Source organism: Cavia porcellus, unplaced genomic scaffold (genome assembly GCF_034190915.1).
Source record: "Cavia porcellus strain 051 isolate PalLab524CR breed Dunkin Hartley unplaced genomic scaffold, mCavPor4.1 scaffold_16, whole genome shotgun sequence".
NCBI classification, from domain to species: domain Eukaryota; kingdom Metazoa; phylum Chordata; class Mammalia; order Rodentia; family Caviidae; genus Cavia; species Cavia porcellus.
The window spans coordinates 68022464-68042067 of NW_026947499.1; the positions used below are offsets into that span (position 1 = coordinate 68022464).

Consider the following 19604-nt stretch of genomic DNA (forward strand, 5'->3'; position numbering starts at 1 on the left):
TTGCTTACTGTCATTTTCTTTCTTTCTTTCTTTCTTTTTTTTTTCTGTTTAAGATACAAGAAAAAGTAGACAGTAAAAATGTACTTCAGGGATTCAGTTAAATGTGTGCTTAATAAAAATTATAAAAAAGAAAAAATATTCAGAAGGTTGTCCAGCCTGTTGTTTACAAGATATATAAAGGTGGGAGCTTTTAGCCTGAGTCATTCAAATGACTAAAAACAGACTTCTAAAATTATTTACTATAAATTGTTAGCAATCTAAAGCATGCATATTTTGCAAAATAGAGCCACACACATTAGCAAATGAAGGGAGATTTCCCAAAAGCCTCTCCCAGCAGCCCTCTCTAGGTTGATCCTATCAGTACTGTACCCCTTAACATTTGGCCTAAACAACTTTTATCCTCTTGTCAGAAGGGTCTATTGAAATTATCCACAGACACTAAACTGGTGAGAAATACTGGATGAATTCTCACTTGTGTTACTATTGATTTTTAAAACACTTCATGAAATACTTTTAAAACTGACTTCAGTAACTTTCTGCACATCAGAGAAGGTAAGGTAGAGCCTGTATTAGGTCATGTGGCAAGGATTCCTCTCCCAAGTGCACATCTCACTGCAAGCATCGTGGCACCTCAGCGTCTGTGGCTAGCATCGTTTCTCTTTACTTCCCCAACGTTATTCCCAACCCTTCTCATTCTTACAGGCCTTCCCAAAGTTAGAGGCATCTTTAAAACACTTTCCAGTCACATGCAAGCTACTCCTCAAATAACAGAAGTGACTGTCTCCCCTCCAGTGACACAGTGGAGCAGGCACTTCCTGCCTTCTCTGAGCCTTCTCTAAGACCTGACAGGGTTTAGCAGTCGGGGCAACAGTCACAGCACTTTTCATGCAATTGGCACTTATGAATGTTTTGCTTATTTTTTAAAAGTAATCTGAAGCTTTAAAAAGTAGATATGAGGCAGCTATTTTTATGATCATACTTCCCTCCGCCCTCCCCAGAATACTAAGAGTTAGCTTTCAGTTACATTTCAAATGGGCAAATTTAACTGGCACCCTGAGAACCTCTGCCTTATGTAAGATTCTCAGTAAACAGTGAAAAATCATTGTGACCTGGACTGTTTTGGTATTGTAAACAACTGATTATAGAAAACTATTATCTAAATATGATTAGATAAACTTTTGGACTCAGTAAAACCTACAAATAAGAAAAAGGAGTTTTCACTTATAAATTTTAATTCCATGATACAAAATTAACATTAGAGAGTTCACTCTATCCTTTTAATATTTTGCTTTAACACTTAGGACTTCTTGATATAAAAAATTCCTCAAGTAGGAGTATATTTTGACCATAACTCTTAGCTGTTTTAAATTCAGAAATGACTTAGTTTTCATTGCATAATTTACATCTACTACTTCTCAGCATTACACAATTTAATTGAGTGCTAGTTTGGGGCCAACATGACAGTCATTTAGACAGTAATAAGGAGACGTGACAAACACTTGTGGAAAAGCATCTGGAATGGAAGAGAACTGCACAACTGTCACCGCTAGTTAGGTGGTCAGGAGAGCCCGTGAGGGGTCCTGAAATGATGTCTGGCCCTGCTGGAGCCCTTGCTAAATGGACATTGGTTATATAAGTGGGTGACGGCATCATAGGATGAGTCCATCAAAGGGACATAAATTAACTGAATTAAGTGACAGTCCCAGTTCTCCTTATTTTGATCTATCAACTCACGAAACATTCACTTTTTAAATACACAGTGTAATTTAGTTCTCACTTTTTTTATCACCCTCCAAATATACTATGTTGACCTACGCATTCTATCACAAGATTTTTTTGCTCACTGATATATGCTTCGATATTGAACAACAGAGCATATGATAGGTTCTCATGAAATACTTGTCTAGTAAATTAATGAATTTATAGTTCAATATTTTGAGATCTCTTTAGTAAGTATGGAATTTGCAAAAATGAATGTGACACACTTCCATTCTTCTAATAATTAAGTCTCTAAATGAATATGAAATTGCTGTACCACTAGGTAGAAAATGCAAGCGTTATGAAAGAGATGTATCTGAGGCTCTTTAGTGTTTCCTGAGAGGTGTTTTACAGGAGGCTGGGGTGCTCCTTAGGGATCGTAGGTATGGAGATACTGATTCAGATTTCCTATTTCCATTAATATATTCTCTGATGACTGTTTCTATTAGAATACTTTTAGAAATACATGACAATGATCCAGCTCCCATGCATATTTGCAGTCTGTGTTCACAGCATGACTAACCTTTACCCTTGATTTAAGAGATACTAGATGAAAGCAATATCATTAAGCAGTGGAATACAAGGTCCTATTTGAGGAAATGCATGAACATCCTCGGCATCAAAGAATCCACAGCAATAATTTTAAGTTCAGTTAACATCATACAAACTAGTAAAATGGAAAATAAAGTACTGTGAGTGACAATTAGAAGAAAATTAAATAGAGCAGAAATGAAGCAACAAATGTATTTAAGAATTATCAGTCACAAATTACAAAACAATTAGGTTTAGCAGATTAATGAAAAAACCCATGAAATAAGACAGGAAAGTGAAAAGTAATGGATCAGAAGAAAAATATATCAAAAAGGAACACTAGAAATAAAAAGGGAACAACTTAAATTTTAAACTATATATAATATATATATATATATACATATAATTAAATAACAAGTTAGTCAAAACTGAAGAGATACTGTGAATTGAATGACACATTGAAAAGGATAACCACAAGAGCCTATTTGTCCTTTTGCATTACTATAACAAAATATGTGAGGCTTTATGAACAACTTTATTTTGACTCATTTCTGGAGATAGAAGATCAAGGCTTAAATCTGGCTGGCTCAGATGTAAGGCTAGAGACAGCACAATTGTTCGAGCACCACACATGCAGAAACATCTCCTTTGGTTGCCCTGTATTGTCTTACAAAGCTGCAAATATTCAGTTATGGCTTCACCTCTATAACCTTATTTCATTCTAATACCACAGTCAGACTGTTTCTGTTTTCTTAGGGAAACACATTCAAACTATGGCCAAAACACAGCAGAGTGACTTTAAAAAGTGGAAAACGGAACATAGATTATAAGATAAAGAAGATAGGAAAAACAGTATTCTGACTTCTACATGAAAGTAAGATAGATTATGGGGGAAGCTATACTTGAAGAAGTAATGACTGAGAATTTTTTTATACCTATTAGAGATATTCTCTGTATTCTATCTTGACCATGTTTGCAAATATTTTTACTCACTTACCACAATATGATACATAATTAATATTTCTGCTGTGCCAAAAGAGAAAAATATGCTGAAAAGTATTATTTCTTGCAGCAGTTTGCATTTTTTCCTATAAAAGACTGTAAAGTAAATATTTTAGGATTGCAGGCATTATGGCTTCCATTGTGACTCAATTTGCAGCTTGGGACAACACCCAAACAGGTATGACTAGACCTTATAAAACTCCACACAAAACTAGGCAGCCTGGATTTGTGCCATAGGCTGTAGTTTGCCAATTCAAGTTACAGGATCAGGGCAAAGATTATAATGAAAAATACATGTTATCCATTAATCCCCAATGTTAGCTCTCGAAGTTAATACTGATGGAATCAGGCAGTGTTTTTTAAACTTTATAGTTTAAGCTAATGGACACAATGGGTTGTTAATAATACTGGAGGCAGTTATGCAAACTTTACCCATTAAAAACTGGTTCTCCATACACTAACAAATTTAAGAATACTCTCTCAAGAAACCAGGCACTTAAGATTCAATATCATAAAATCTACTGTGCAATTTAAAACATTACAAAATATTTTGAAATATTTATTGGATACAAAAGAAAATTTTCCCAAAGGAACGCTGAAACAAGGTCCTTTATGAGAAATTGTAATACCTTTATGAGAAAGTGTACATTTGCAGATATCACAAAATTGCAAAAAGTAAACTACAGCATAAGGCAGAAAACCCAAAAGAAAATAAAGATTTGTCTATTTCCCTATCAATGAATTTTGAATTTTACAGTTGTGTTAAATAAAATTAAGATTTTTATATTGCTTTTTATACTACTTTTAAAACAGCATGATCTTTTGCAAATGGAAAAAAAAAATTATCAACAGAAATCTGAAAAACAATAGTTAGCCCAAAGTTGGGCCTTCCTATTTTAAACCTGGTATGTTTGACTTTTGGGGTAAATTTGACTTTAATTTGTAGGGACTAGTGTTTTGATAAAGTGAAAGTCCAATACTTCATGATTTTCATAATTGTGGGAACATAATCATAGGGCAAGAAGCAGAGCATAATTTTCTTTTATTAGTGGGCTGGTCTTTGACCTGAAGAGACCAGGGGAGGCCCTATGCCTAGGTACAAAATCACAAAAACGAACTTTATTTCTGCAGTCACATCTGAACAGTTCTGGAGGTACTCACTGAAGGCACTGACTGAGGAAGGACTACCTCAAGAATAACGTAGTTACTCTTTAGCACTCTAACTACAGTATAACGCAGAAAACCCAAAAGGAAATAAAGATTTACTTTTATACTTCCACGATCTTAGTAACTAACCAATCAAATCAATTATGTTGACACGTTGGACATATATTATCCATACTAGAAATCACACACGACAATATTAAGTAGGACAATTGAACATATATGTTTGTCACATAGTTGTATACTTGCTTTTTAAAGGACTGCCAGTCATAATGTCCTCAATTACATTTTTACATAGTTTAAGTAGGTCTAATCTGTACAATAAAACTAACACAATTTCTTGACGTTTAAACAGTTTTAAAATTCTGTTCCTTAGCTGAATCACCAAGGTGTTCTAGAAACAGTGGCCTCTTTGAGCGATGACTATAAACATGCAGAGCGATTTGAACGCTCACTTTCTTTCTTGCTGCTCACAGAAATGCTTCAGTTACTGCAGATCTGTAAAGGGTTCTTCTAGCTTTCCTGCCCATACAATAAGATTATTGTATGGCTGGTTTACACGGTTAGTTACTTTTGGTCTATTTCCTTTCTTACCTGTGTAAGTCTCCTACAAGATCTTGTCTTAATTCTTGCTGCTCCTTTCTTATAACAATAAGAAAGTTAATTTCTCTTCATATTAGGCCTCTCCCAGTTTAGCCCAGGTTGAATCTCATAAAACAACTTTATCACTGGGCCAGTCCCTGGAGAGAGAGGCTGACTATCCAACAGTAGTGCTGTTTGTATAATGGCTTTAAATGCCCACCATGTTAACAGAGCCTTCTTACTGTGCACATGTAACCTGTGTCCCTAAGACACAGGCACACCAAGTGCTCAAAGCCTAAAATCCTAGAGGTAGTGGCTTTACACTTGCTAAGGGGTTACGTTGTAAGGCAAATAAAATGATGATTTCCAGTAGAAATAATAAAAGAAAGGGGAAATGTTCTCAATATAAAAACATAAGGGTAACAGAAGCATGGGAAAGGAGTCACTTCAATTATTTTTACTTTGAGAAAAATATCAATTTCAGTCAAAATATGACTATGGCTATTTCTAACTCTGATAAATCAATTTGAAATACAGAAAAATGGGAAAGTTCAGTCCCTAAAAGCTTTTGTTTTCAACTACGAGATAGGCAAATAAATTACAAATGGACTAATAAAAATGTTTAGTAATGGTTAAGCAATGTTTAAGAAGTTACAGTGACATTAAAACCCTGGGCGTGGTGGCTCATGCTTGTAATCCCAGTGCTCTGGTATGCTAAAGCAGGACAATCTCAAATTCAAGTTCAGTCTAGACAACTTGGTAAGTTAGTGAGACTCCATCTCAAAATTAACAATAACAACAACAATGATTAAAAAGGCTGGGGATATAGCTCCATATAAATGCCTTGGGTTCAATTCCCAGTTCTGTAGGGGAAAAAACAAAACAAAGAGTCCCTGAAATTTGATTAAAAAGCAAATACAATCTTTCATAAATATGATAGTACTACATAAATGATCCTACAAATTCTATAGAGAAAAACTATGAGATAATTAAAAGCAGAGACTTGGTTGCCTAGGGGACAGAGTCATCAGACGGATGAAATATTCAAAATGCAAACTTGAGAAGTACTCCAAAAATCTTTAAATGATTAATCATTCAAACAATAAACATATATATCATTTTACAGAAAATACTCAAAAGAAATGTGTGTCCTTCCTAAAATAAGCCTATTTCTGCAGTAAAATAAACTATTATTGGCTTATTTTAATGGATGTGATGAAACATTTTTGACATCCTGCTAATCAGTGAGTCAAAGCAAGATCGTAACATGCCTAAAAACGTTGTGGCTGGTAACGATAAAATAAGATGCCTTTGCTTGGTATTCTCAAGATAATAGATTACTCCTAGAAACAAAATTAATTATTCATAATGGACCTTAGTACTATATCAAGGTTAAGCATCCTCCCTTCGATTCCCAATACGAGGTCAATTAATTAATTGCTAGAAATATTTATTAAGTGATAAAGGAAAACAGGGAGAGAATTCCTAAAAAAGATACCTGAAAATCTTCCATTTTGCATAAAATTCTCTAACACTTGTTGGATATACTATATGCAAACAGAGTGCACAACAAATGTGCAACAAGGAATGAGAAGTCTGAAGCATCTCTTTTGTGGTGTCTATTTTCTACTGCAGGAGTCAGACAAAAAGCAAACAAGTAGAGAAGTGAGACATGAAGAATATACAATAGGGCGGTGTAAACACAGGATGCGAGTAACACTATGCAACAGGTGTTCAGAGACATCGTCGCGGGGATGTACAGAGAGGAGCACCGAAGCATCGTTTACGGAGTAAACAAACGTAAAACACCTGCAGTCTCTGTGGTCACTGATCATGTGCCTACGGCATGCTGAAGGAACCAGGCGGGAATATGGGCAGGACAGTATTAGACTTTCAAGTCGTATTTTGAACTTAAAACCAATGCTGTCAGATATGACATACAATATAAAGTTTAAGCAAAAAATAAGGCTGTTATGTGTGGCTGTGTAAATGTCAACACATAAATGGACATCAGCAGGTCTTCACAGCAAAATACACAAAGGAGTGATCTTGTAGAAATGGATGGAAACCCAAGGAGGTCATGAGCTGTGGAGCCCTTCGCAATGACAACCTGTTTTAATGTTTCCTAAGTAAAATATGTTCACTCACTGTTTCTGTAATTAGTATATAGACAAAATTAAAAATCGATTTTAACAGAAATTAAAAAGGATAGACACTTGACAAATCCAAATCAGAACACAATTTCTAATTTCAGCTTTCTGATTGCAATCTCAAAAGCATCATTTAAGCCAGCCCTTTTCTGTATTAAAAGAAGCAGCATTATATCTTCACTGTTCATTATATTAGAAGAATCTATACTAAAATGTAAAGATACCACATCAATAACTATTATACATATTAACATAAAATATGATCAAAATAGAACAGATATAAACTATATAACTGTTTTAATCTTCATTGTTTAAAAACTCACTCAGAAAAAACAATTTTAGTGATGAAACAATCTGGTGAAAAGTGTAATGGGACAGAAATTCTATCACCATGGGGAGCTTTTTGATAATTTTTGAGATACAACAAAGAAATGTGAACTACATTGATCTCTTGAGATTATTTGCTTTGAAACACGAGTAAACACAATCCTCAGAGGATTTTTTTTTTTAAGGACAACTTCAAAGTTAAGTTTTGTAAAGCAACACATGTTTTTTTGTGATGGGGAAGAGTCATGTTATCAGCAGATGTTAGGGGAGGTAGAGTGTGACAGATTCCTAAGGTTAACACGGCACTCAGAGACCCAGAGGTCATAAATTAAATTTAACACCTAGTACCATGTGTGAAAAGATGCTAACAGAAGGACCACATAGAGGAATGTTTCCTCTTGTAGTGCTCCCTTAATAGTTCTAAAAGACTTGTGGAATTACTTTTCCTCTGTTTAAATTAACATACAAGCATACTCTACACATCAAAAGATAAAATTAAATCAAAGCTGGTTCTTATGCAAAGTGATAATCAAATAGCTAATGTGAGTTTAAGGAAGAATATTCTTCTTATATAGAAAATATTTGGATAGGTTTTTATAGCATTGAATTCTTCCCTTGGTTATACACATAATAAGCAACACCTCAGCATCCACCAGAGCTTGCCCAGCTATTGGGAGACAGTAAGTCTGGGAAATTTTACTACCTAAATTTCACAATGAAATCACAAAAAGAATAAATAATGATGTCAGTAAAAACAGTCATCTCATATTACCTCTAGGGAACGGAATTGCTTTATGGTACTAAGGTTCAAAATCCTAAAAATATCAGAATTTATAGTAATTACGTATGTTCAATGTTATTAATTGTTTAACAATTAAAGATCATTTAAATTATATCAATACTGTAAGACTAAGAAACTTATTAGGGAATTTTCTCTTTTTCCTGAAAATAGTGAAACTTTTCTTTTTCTTGACTCTTTGGTCAGAGATAACATCATAAAATCCCACATATAGATCATATTTGGGATCAGGAACATCAGAAAACTCTTAGAAGAAAAAGAACCAAAAAAATCTTGTGTTCTGTTCAACAACATGCAAATAGTAGTATAATCTTTCAAGACTGACAAATATTTATTTCCCCTCTGTCAAAAACATAAAACAACTAGGAAATACAAAGAGTTTGTAATCTACCTAGGTACTTAAAAGTATTGGTGTTTAATACTTGATTTTTCTGCTTTTGAGACATAAAAATCTTGCAGATTTATCAAAGTGATAATGATGAATTTGGCCAGATATCTTGCAATTACTTGCACCAACAACAATTCTTATCCTTAGAGCAATTACTTTCTTGTGTGCATGAATTTATGAAATATGAATAAAAAGTTAAACAAGATTCAAATTTTTCATAGCAATACAATTTGGAATGAACATATAAATATTACATTATTTTGATAACAGATTCAAGGTCACACAAGTAATGTTTCAAATACATGATGATAGAAATTGGTATTTTATTCTACAGTGTTCAGGAGTATTACTAGAGAAAGATATGGAAATGCCTTTAAGCTTCCATAATTCTAAAGTATCAAGCTTTGAAAAAAATCCTCATGGAATTCACATTGCAATGTAGATCACACATTAGGTAGTTTGACCCTATCTCAGGCAGCAACCCAATGGCATTATGACATGCAAACACACCCATCGTGCTTTCCTACAGACTCAGAGGGGAAATATGAATGGCTTCTTTCTGCGTATAACTCAACATCCCACTGACTGATCATCTTCCTGCTAACAAGCTAGCAAATGAAATAATTTAATGTATGTTGGCTATTCAGTCCAAAGAAATGTAAGAAAACATACTTACATTTTGGAGTCATCCCACAACACACAGTAGGGATTCAAAGTTCCCTAAAAATAAGCAGACAGAAAATAAATAACTCTTGAGTGCATACATAATATAATAAAGGATTCACTAAATGCACAGAGAAAAATTTTTTATCTCAAAGAAGGTATTTTAAATGTTCTTTGTTGGTTTTTTCTCACAGAAATTCTATGAAAGCAATATACTTGTTCGAAATATCATAATGCACATTAAATTTTGTTGAAAATTAAAAATCTCATATACTGCAAGTCTGTATTTTAGAAGTTCACTTATCTGTATATTGAGATTTCAAATTCATATTTATTTCTCTAAAATATCAATTGTGGGATTAATTTAGGGAAATCCAAGATATTTACAATGTTTACATCACAAACACCCAATGTGATGCCCTTGGACAGTCGCCATTTCTCCTGCCTCTCCAGCCTCTGTTGGTTCTTGCTAGAGGAGGGTTTGTATATTAACTATCTGTTGCCAGAGAGCTGCTTGACTTATATCATCCTAATCAATAGCTTCTATTTGGATAGAATTGGATTTAACAAAAGTTTTAGAAAGAACTGCTTGACTTTCACTCAGCTCCATAATTATGTATGGAGCACACACAGTGGATGTATCGAGCATGGCACAACAGATGACATGGTGAGTTTTCCTACCTTCTTTTACTTTTGGAAGAGTGCTAGTCATTTTTACTTTCTGTCTGTTCGCATTTATGGGGCTTCATTTTATTTTTTGAAACTAACTTAAGTTTTTCTTTAATCAAAATGTTTAGATGTCTACTTCCAAAGAGTCTTCTGTCGAGATCTGGGGTGCCCTCACTGGCCTCTCTGCGTGTCTGGAGGACTCTGGATTTCTGCGCCCAGACTGCTGGAGTTCCCTCAGGCTTCCAGGTGCAGTGAAGGAGAGAGGTGGGTTTGAGGCTTCCACATCAGCCTCCCCATTCCCGGCTTCATTTGGAGACCTGCTGAGCTCCCGATAGGTGGGCTGGCCCACACTACCAGCCTAGCCCAGCCTGTTTAGCTGCTGCGCCTGGCCACAGGTCTGCAGAGGAGGAGCTGGGCAGATCTGGGGTGCCCTCACTGGCCTCTCTGCGTGTCTGGAGGACTCTGGATTTCTGCGCCCAGACTGCTGGAGTTCCCTCAGGCTTCCAGGTGCAGTGAAGGAGAGAGGTGGGTTTGAGGCTTCCACATCAGCCTCCCCATTCCCGGCTTCATTTGGAGACCTGCTGAGCTCCCGATAGGTGGGCTGGCCCACACTACCAGCCTAGCCCAGCCTGTTTAGCTGCTGCGCCTGGCCATAGGTCTGCAGAGGAGGAGCTGGGCAGATCTGGGGTGCCCTCACTGGCCTCTCTGCGTGTCTGGAGAACTCTGGATTTCTGCGCCCAGACTGCTGGAGTTCCCTCAGGCTTCCAGGTGCAGTGAAGGAGAGAGGTGGGTTTGAGGCTTCCACATCAGCCTCCCCATTCCAGGCTTCATTTGGAGACCTGCTGAGCGCCCGATAGGTGGGCTGGCCCACAGTACCAGCCTAGCCCAGCCTGTTTAGCTGCCGCGCCTGGCCATAGGTCTGCAGAGGAGGAGCTGGGCAGATCTGGGGTGCCCTCACTGGCCTCTCTGCGTGTCTGGAGGACTGTGGATATCTCTGCAACCAGGGAGGGTCCACAGGTTCCTGAAGCACTGCGGCCTGTGGTGAGTACCCTAACCCGGCTGCGATTGAAGAACTGTGGAGCTTCCAAGGGGCAGGTGGGCGCACAGTGTCCCTGAGGCCCAGCTTGTCTGGAACTGCGGAGTTCTGAGCAGGCAGAGGAGGGCCACTGGTTCTGTAGGCCTAATGGCTTGGAGTAGTGCGGCGCCAGAGTCCCAGTAGCTCCAAACATAGAAGGGGATTTTCAACAGATCCTGAGGAAGCTTTCAAATAACACTTGAAACACAGAAATATAGGAAAATGACAAAACGAAAGACCAAATTACAACCTCAAACCTCCAGCCCATCTCAAGAAACCCTAGGAGCGATGTATATAGAAGAAAATATATCCCATCCACCTCATATATCGGACACAATAGCCACTGAAATTGACAAGCAACTCCAGGAAGCTTTAAAGAAATTCAAACTCGAAATAATCTCCCAGATAAAAGAAGAAATGATAAAAGAAATGAAAGAGATTCTAAATATATCTAAAGAAAACACAGATAAAAAATTGGAGGAACTAAACAAAAAGATAGAATCCCTAGACGAGCAATATAAGAAACAAACAGAATACATAATGCAGATGCACAGAGATATACAGGAAATAAAAAACTCCACTGAAAGTTGTAAATACCGCCTTAATGAAAGTGAAGATAGAATTTCAGACCTTGAAGACAGGATTGCAGCTAGTGAACAGGAAAGGAAAGATCTTTTGAAAATAACAAGGAACCAGGAAACAACAATTCAACAACTGCAAGACAATGTAAAGAAGAATAACATAAGAATGATAGGGATTAATGAAAGAGAGGGAGACAACATGAAGGATGTCCGGAGGATATTTAGAGAAGTAATAGCTGAAAATTTCCCAAGCATGAGATCAGAAACTGACATCAGGATCAGTGAAGCATATAGAACTCCAAACAGTCATAACCAAAATAAAACTACACCCAGACATATAATAGTCACCATCCCAGAAATCCAACACAAGAATAGATTATTAAAAGCTGTCAGAGAGAAAAGACAGATCACTTATAAAGGAAAACCTATCAGAATCACAGCAGACTTCTCAGCACAAACGATAAAGTCAAGAAGAGCATGGAGTGAAGTATTCCAGATCCTAAAGCAAAATGATTTCCAACCAAGACTGATATATCCTGCAAAACTATCATTCAAAATAGATGGTGCAATACGATACTTCCATGACAAAGAACAGCTGAAGAACTTCATGAACACCAAACCGACCCTGCAAAAAATATTGAAAGACAGTTTAGATACACAAAGGAAAAAACCACTAAGCAAAGCAAATAATTAAACAGAACAGAAAGATAAAGATGCAACAGCAGAGAGATAACATTCCTACAATTAACCAGCATTTAACAGTAATAACCATTAATGTAAATGGTCTCAATGCACCAATCAAAAGAAACAGACTAGCAGAATGGATCAAGAAACAAAATCCAACCATATGCTGTTTACAGGAAACCCATCTAACCCAGAAAGATACTCACAGACTGAAAGTCAAAGGATGGAAAACAATTCTTCATGCAGCAGGAATCCAAAAAAAGGCAGGAGTAGCCATTCTGTTTGCAGACAACGTGAACTTTAAACCAACAATGACCATAAAGGACAAAGAAGGTCACTACATACTCGTAAGGGGAAAACTCCAAGAGGAAGAGATAACTATCTTAAATATATACGCACCAAACTCCAGAGCACCCAGTTATATAAAACAATTATTAACAGAAATGAAAACTCAAATTATCAGTAACACAATTGTAACAGGAGACCTTAATACACCACTGACACCAAGGGACAGATCAACCAGACAGAAAATGAGCAAAGAAATAACAGAACTGAATCACACCTGTGAACAAATGGGTTTGATAGACATATACAGAATGTTCCACCCAACAACATCAGAATACACATTCTTCTCAGCAGTACATGGATCATTTTCTAAAATAGACCATATATTAGCTCACAGAACATATTTAAGCAAATGCAAAAGAGTTGAAATCATCCCTTGCATATTATCGGATCATAGCGCTCTGAAATTAGAAATTAATGACAAAGGATACTGCAAAAATTCCGCAAACACATGGAAACTAAATAACACACTCTTGAGTAATCAGTGGGTCACAGAAGAAATTAAAGAAGAAATTAAACAATACCTAAAAGAAAATGAAAATGCAGATACAACTTACCGGAATCTGTGGGATGCAATGAAAGCCGTTCTGAGAGGAAAATTTATTGCACTGAGTTCCCACATCAGGAAAACAGAACGAATACAAATAAATAACTTGATGCTACACCTCAAACAGCTAGAAAAAGAAGAGCAAGTCAAGCCCAAAGCCAAAAGAAGAGAGGAAATTATAAAAATCAGAGCAGAAATCAATGCAATAGAGACTAAGAAAACAATCCAAAGAATCAACGAATCAAAGAGTTGGTTCTTTGAAAGAATAAATAAAATCGATAAGCCCCTAGCCAACCTTATTAAAAAAAGGAAAGAAAAAGCTCAAATTCATGCAATAAGAAATGAAAAAGGAGAAATCACTACAGACCCAATAGAAATACAGAGGATCATCAACACCTATTTCGAAAACCTCTACTCTCAAAAGTTTGATAACACAGAAGAAATAGACAGATTCTTAGAAGCATATGAAGCACCAAAGCTAGATCAAGAGGATATAAAACTGTTGAATAACCCAATCTCTGCTAATGAAATTGAGAATGTAATTGGGTCCTTGCCCACCAAGAAGAGCCCAGGCCCAGATGGATTCACTGCAGAATTCTACAAGAAATATAAAGAAGACCTAATGCCGACACTCCTCAAACTATTCAATGAAATTGAAAGGGAAGCAATCCTTCCTAAGTCATTCCTGGAAGCAAATATTACTCTAGTACCAAAACCTGAGAAAGACCCAACTATAAAAGAGAACTATAGACCGATCTCCCTAATGAACACAGATGCAAAAATCCTCAATAAAATATTGGCAAATAGGATCCAGCAAATCATCAAGAAGATTATACACCATGACCAGGTGGGATTCATCCCAGGAATGCAAGGATGGTTCAACATACGCAAATCAATAAATGTAATCCACCATATCAATAAAGCCAAAAATAAGAATCACATGATCATCTCTATAGATGCAGAAAAAGCCTTCGATAAGGTCCAACACTTATTCATGATAAGAACTTTACAGAAAATTGGAATAAATGGTCTTTACCTCAATATAATAAAGGCCATTTATGACAAACCAACAGCCAGCATCATACTAAATGGCCAAAAATTGAAAGCCTTTACTTTAAAATCGGGTACAAGACAAGGATGTCCTTTATCACCACTCCTATTTAATATAGTACTGGAAGTACTAGCCAGAGCAATTAGGCAAGAAAGAGAAATAAAAGGGGTAAAGATAGGAAAAGAAGAAGTTAAATTATCATTGTTTGCAGATGACATGATACTCTACATAGAAGACCCCCTAAACTCCATTGAAATACTCTTAGATACAATAAATAAATTCAGTAATGTGGCTGGATACAAAATCAATACTCAGAAATCAATAGCATTCCTATACACGAACAACAAAATTACAGAGAGGGAAATAAGAGAAACTGGACTATTCACATTAGCAAGCAAAAAAATGAAATATTTAGGAATTACTCTTACGAAAGAAGTGAAAGACTTATACAGTGAAAATTATAATACACTGAAAAAGGAAATTGAAGATGATCTCAGAAAATGGAAAGACATCCCTTGCTCATGGATAGGAAGAACAAACATTGTGAAAATGGCCATTCTCCCAAAACTGTTATACAGATTCAATGCAATCCCAATAGAAATACCATCAACATACCTTATAGATCTAGAGAAATCACTCCTAAATTTCATCTGGAACCAGAAGAGACCTAGAATCGCAAAGGCAATTCTAAGCAGCAAAGACAAAGCAGGAGGCATCACAATCCCTGACTTGAAGTTATACTACAAAGCAACAGTAGTAAAATCAACATGGTATTGGAATCAAAACAGAGCTGAAGATCAGTGGAATAGATTAGAAGATACAACCACAACTATGAACACACTCAACCACCTTATTTTTGATAAAGGAGCCAAGCAGGTTCACTGGAAGAACAACAGTCTCTTTAATAAATGGTGCTGGAAAAACTGGCTCTCCATTTGCCGAAAACTAAAGCTAGACCCATGTCTATCACCATGTACTAAATTAAAATCTAAATGGGTCAAAGATCTGAATATTAAAACAGAAACACTAAATCTATTGGAAGACAAAATAGGTAGAAACCTTGGAGACATAGGAGTAGGTAGAGAATTCATGAACAGGACTCAAACCGCACGGGAAATACTTCCCAGAATCAATAACTGGGACCACTTCTTATTAAAAAGTTTCTGCATGTCAAAAGAAATCTCCAGCATAGTGAAAAGAAAACCCACAAACTGGGAAAAGATTTTAGTGAACTCTCTCTCAGACAAGGGCCTCTTGTCTAAAACATACAAAGAATTAAAGAAACTCAGACCTCCGAAATTCAAAGATCCAATCCAAAAATGGGCATCTGAGATGAATATGCAATTCTCAGATGAAGAAATGCAAATGGCAAATAAATACATGAAAAAATGCTCATCATCATTGGTCATTAGAGAAATGCAAATTAAAACCACACTGAGATACCATCTCACTCCTGAAAGAATGGCCAGGATCAAGAAAACCGACAACAAATGCTGGAGAGGCTGTGGGGAAAAAGGAACTCTCCTGCACTGCTGGTGGGAGTGTAGACTGGTACAGCCTTTGTGGAGATCTGTCTGGAGATTTCTCAAAAAGTTGGGACTGGAAATCCCATTTATTCCAGCTATTCCACTTCTAGGCATATTCCCAGAAGAACTGAAAGCATCATACCACAGTGATATATGTGCACCTATGTTTATAGCAGCACAATTTGTAATCGCCAGATCTTGGAAACAACCCAAGTGCCCATCAACTGAGGAATGGATAAAAAAGTTGTGGTATTTCTATACAATGGAGTATTATTCAGCTATAAAGAAGGATCACATTGAGATATTTATCAGTGAATGGGCGCAGCTTGAGACCATACTCATAAGTGAAATAAATCAATCTCACATGTGTGAATACCGAATAGTTTCCCTAATGTAAGTAATGATTCAAATATATAAAAATATGTGGTAATCATGATTCCCCATTAGGTGGCCTTGAAGCCTTATAAAGTTTTCACTCATTAATTAGAAAGGCTTTATTCTGGGCTTCTTGATATGAAAATATTTGAAGCTAGAGTATATGAAGTTTTACCCAAATATTTCAAGGAAAAAGACACTATGGTAACTACTATTAAGTCAGGTTATAAGGTGGTGAAGTACTAGGTTATTGAAACAGTCATGCTGTGACCTCTATTGTTATATTGTTATGTCCTGTTTTATCTCAATCTCCCCCTTATTGTTTCAAAAAAAATTATTTAGTCATTTCTTATGTTTGTCTTAATTAAAGAAAAAATTCAAAAAAATTAGGATATATAAATAGTAACTCTTTTCGATTTCCTATTAACTTGTTTTGAAGTCCTGTAGTACTCCCACGATCTTGTTTTGACTGATTAGACTCTGTTCCATTCTATATGATAGTATCAAGTTTGAAGACATAGGCAACTACTTTGAAGACAATAAGATTCACTAAGATACCCATTCTGGTTTGACTATTGTCTTCTTTGGAAGTCCTGTAATGTTTACAACGCCTAAGTTTTATTGGTCTTGTTCTCTACTGTTTTGTCCAACTTTATAATATCTAATAAGATAGACAATTCTTTTTAAGGAAACAAGGGACAACGTTGATAACCATTGTTGACAAACTTGTACTCTGATCTACACCATGTGCTATGTCTATCCTTGGTATTGACTGACAGCTTTGTTTTGCTATATTTGACTGTATTCTTCCCCCCACCCCCAAAGAAAGTAATAAGCACTAAGGAGTAATAAAATCCAAGATGTGTAAATTTTGTTGTAAAAAAGAGAGGGAAAAAAAAAAAGAAAAAGAGCTCTAACGGATATAACAGCAAGTGTGTTTGGGGGTGTTAAATAACTGACTTTATCAATGTTTTTGGAACATTGAACACAGCTGTTTGCAGTCTCCCTGTTTGAATGTCCACCTTGTGTTCTTTGATACTGTGATTTGAGGAACTATTTTCAAGAAAATAGTGTGTAATCTACTAGCAGGTAATTTCTTACTGTTATGTTTTTTTGTTTTGTTTTGTTTTGTTTTGTTTTGTAGTTCTGTATTGCGTGTACCCTTACGCCGCTTTGGTTTGTTTTGTGTTTTTCTCTTTTTCCTCTTAAATTTAAAAAAAAAAAAAAAAGTCTTCTGTCACCCCTTAAAACTTAGTCTGTAGGTTTCGAGTTCCCTTATCTTTCACTCACTTCCTGGAGAATACACTTTAAAGTTCACTTAGGGAAACCACTTCCATGTGGTCAGCCCATCCTAGCAAAGCAATACTACTGTCTCCAATTTAGATGCCACATTCCTAACACTGAGTGAAGGTTGTGTCAGGGATTTGATACTCTCTTCCTGAGCCTGACAGGTATTACTCATACATAGTAGTCCTTTAGGAGTTTTAAAATTCTGACTTTGGCATCCCACATATTCACTACTGCTTCTAGCTTTTTTTTTTTTTTTTCATTGAATTGTTAAGAAACAAACATGATTATCTACGTGCTCACCTAACCATGTCATTTTGATAAAATTCATGAACAGGTCAACAGCATTTAAAAAATTCACTCCCCAATTAAGCAACTGTCTCCCTTCTGTGGGTGACTTGTTTCCTTGGTAACAGCCCTTAAGGCTCAGTCTTGCCTATAAGCAGATAATCACTGTGTCTGGCAGACAGACCTCCTCAAAAGTCTAAGCAGGGTCTTTCTGAGGTGTGCCTCTGCTATTTGCTAGGTGTGCTGTAGAATTTTGTTAAATGTAAAAATGAAACTCACCTAAAGTTTAGGAAACCTATACAACTGCATTTATTGTTTGTTTAATACTGTAGCACCATAAGTATTCTCCAACCCTCTCAAAGGCTATATGCAAGGTATTTTCCGTCTCATCAAATCCATGCTGGATTCCTAAGACATAATCACATCCCCTTCCCTGAAACAGTGCTATGGAAGGAGATGAAGTATATACATAGGGGTTGTTCACCAACAAAAGAGAACCTGAAATGTCAGACACTGAATATTCTGAATAGATGATAACTGGTCTGTGGAGGTTGGTGCAAGTTTCATAGAACTGGATCCCTAATTGAGTCTTATAGAAGACACAGGTCTAGATGTTCATGGGATGACAAGAGAAATGGTGGGGCCAACTGATTTCTTTCTCTGCCTTACCGAATCTTACTTTGTTTTCTCCAGATTTTTCATAAACCTTCTAACTTTTGAATACATACTCAGCTAGCTGACATGCTATAAAGCATACAGTTAGCTATATTTACATAGGTTTTAATTCAAAGGGCTCCAGAGCACCATATACACAGTAGTACCCTTGAGATACCTAGAGGAGGGTATTGGAATCTAAGGTTCATGGATAGAGAGACCAAGAGAAGGTGAGGAAACAGAGGTAATGTGTTTTCTAAATCTACTCCCTGAGTTTAGTAACCTGTGGTTTACAGAATATCTCCATATAAATCAACTCTATAATTATTCTTCACGACATTTTACAACAAAAGAAAATCATTAGAAAATACAATATAAACTTAATTTTTGGATACTGTCTCTTTTAAAGAACTTTTAGATGAAAGTAGGAAGATGAGAAATGCTTCTTTTCTCCTTATTCTATGTCTTTTGTCAACATATATTTTTATCCTCTATATTCATCACTTAATTGCCTCCTCTCTCTTCCTGTCCTTAACACTGTCAATCTGAAAGTTGTTACACGTTTTATACACACCATCACATCATGAGTTTCTCTATTCTGGGATGCACACAGTGGTCAGACATGCTTCTATGGATATTTACTCTACTACAGCCATGAATGGATAGGAAGGCAGGTTGAGGTCAATCATCAAAATGTTAAAACTTTAGAAAAATAAAACAAAACAAATATTAGTTCCTAGACAGCCTCAGTTATTTATAAAATAACACAATCCCCAGTTATTTAGAAAATAACAAGATGAAAATCATAAAACAAAAATTACTAATGAACTCTAAAAAACTGGCTAAATCATTCTACTAATGGATTGCTTGCATATCTTATTATTTTCAGACGCTTTCTCAAAGGGACTGTGCCACTCACCTTTTATGAAGAATACACAGGAAATCAATGCCAGGAGACAGAGGGAGCCAGAAGGCAAGTGGTATGAGACACAACGATGGAACAAGAGGAAAAGGAGCAGGCAGGGAGCTCTCTACAGGAGCAGAATGAGCAGAAGTTGTCAGGTAAATGAGACAGATGGTGGAAGAAGATTCATGTACCAAGCTGTCAATATACTTAATGCTTCAAAACATTAAAACTGCATGTATTTGAAAACTTTT

At 36.2% G+C, this 19604-nt stretch overlaps 1 protein-coding gene across 7 annotated transcripts in view; it reads right to left on the reverse strand.

The window, feature by feature from the left end:
- The window catches only part of Adgrb3 (adhesion G protein-coupled receptor B3), a 720698-nt gene that overhangs the window by 285572 nt on the left and 415522 nt on the right, over positions 1 to 19604 (reverse strand). For all 7 annotated transcript variants that reach the window (XM_063227050.1, XM_063227046.1, XM_063227047.1 and 4 more), the window contains one exon: positions 9378 to 9421. In XM_063227050.1, coding sequence (XP_063083120.1) covers positions 9378 to 9421 — 44 coding nt within the window. The remainder of the gene's footprint in view (positions 1 to 9377; positions 9422 to 19604) is intronic.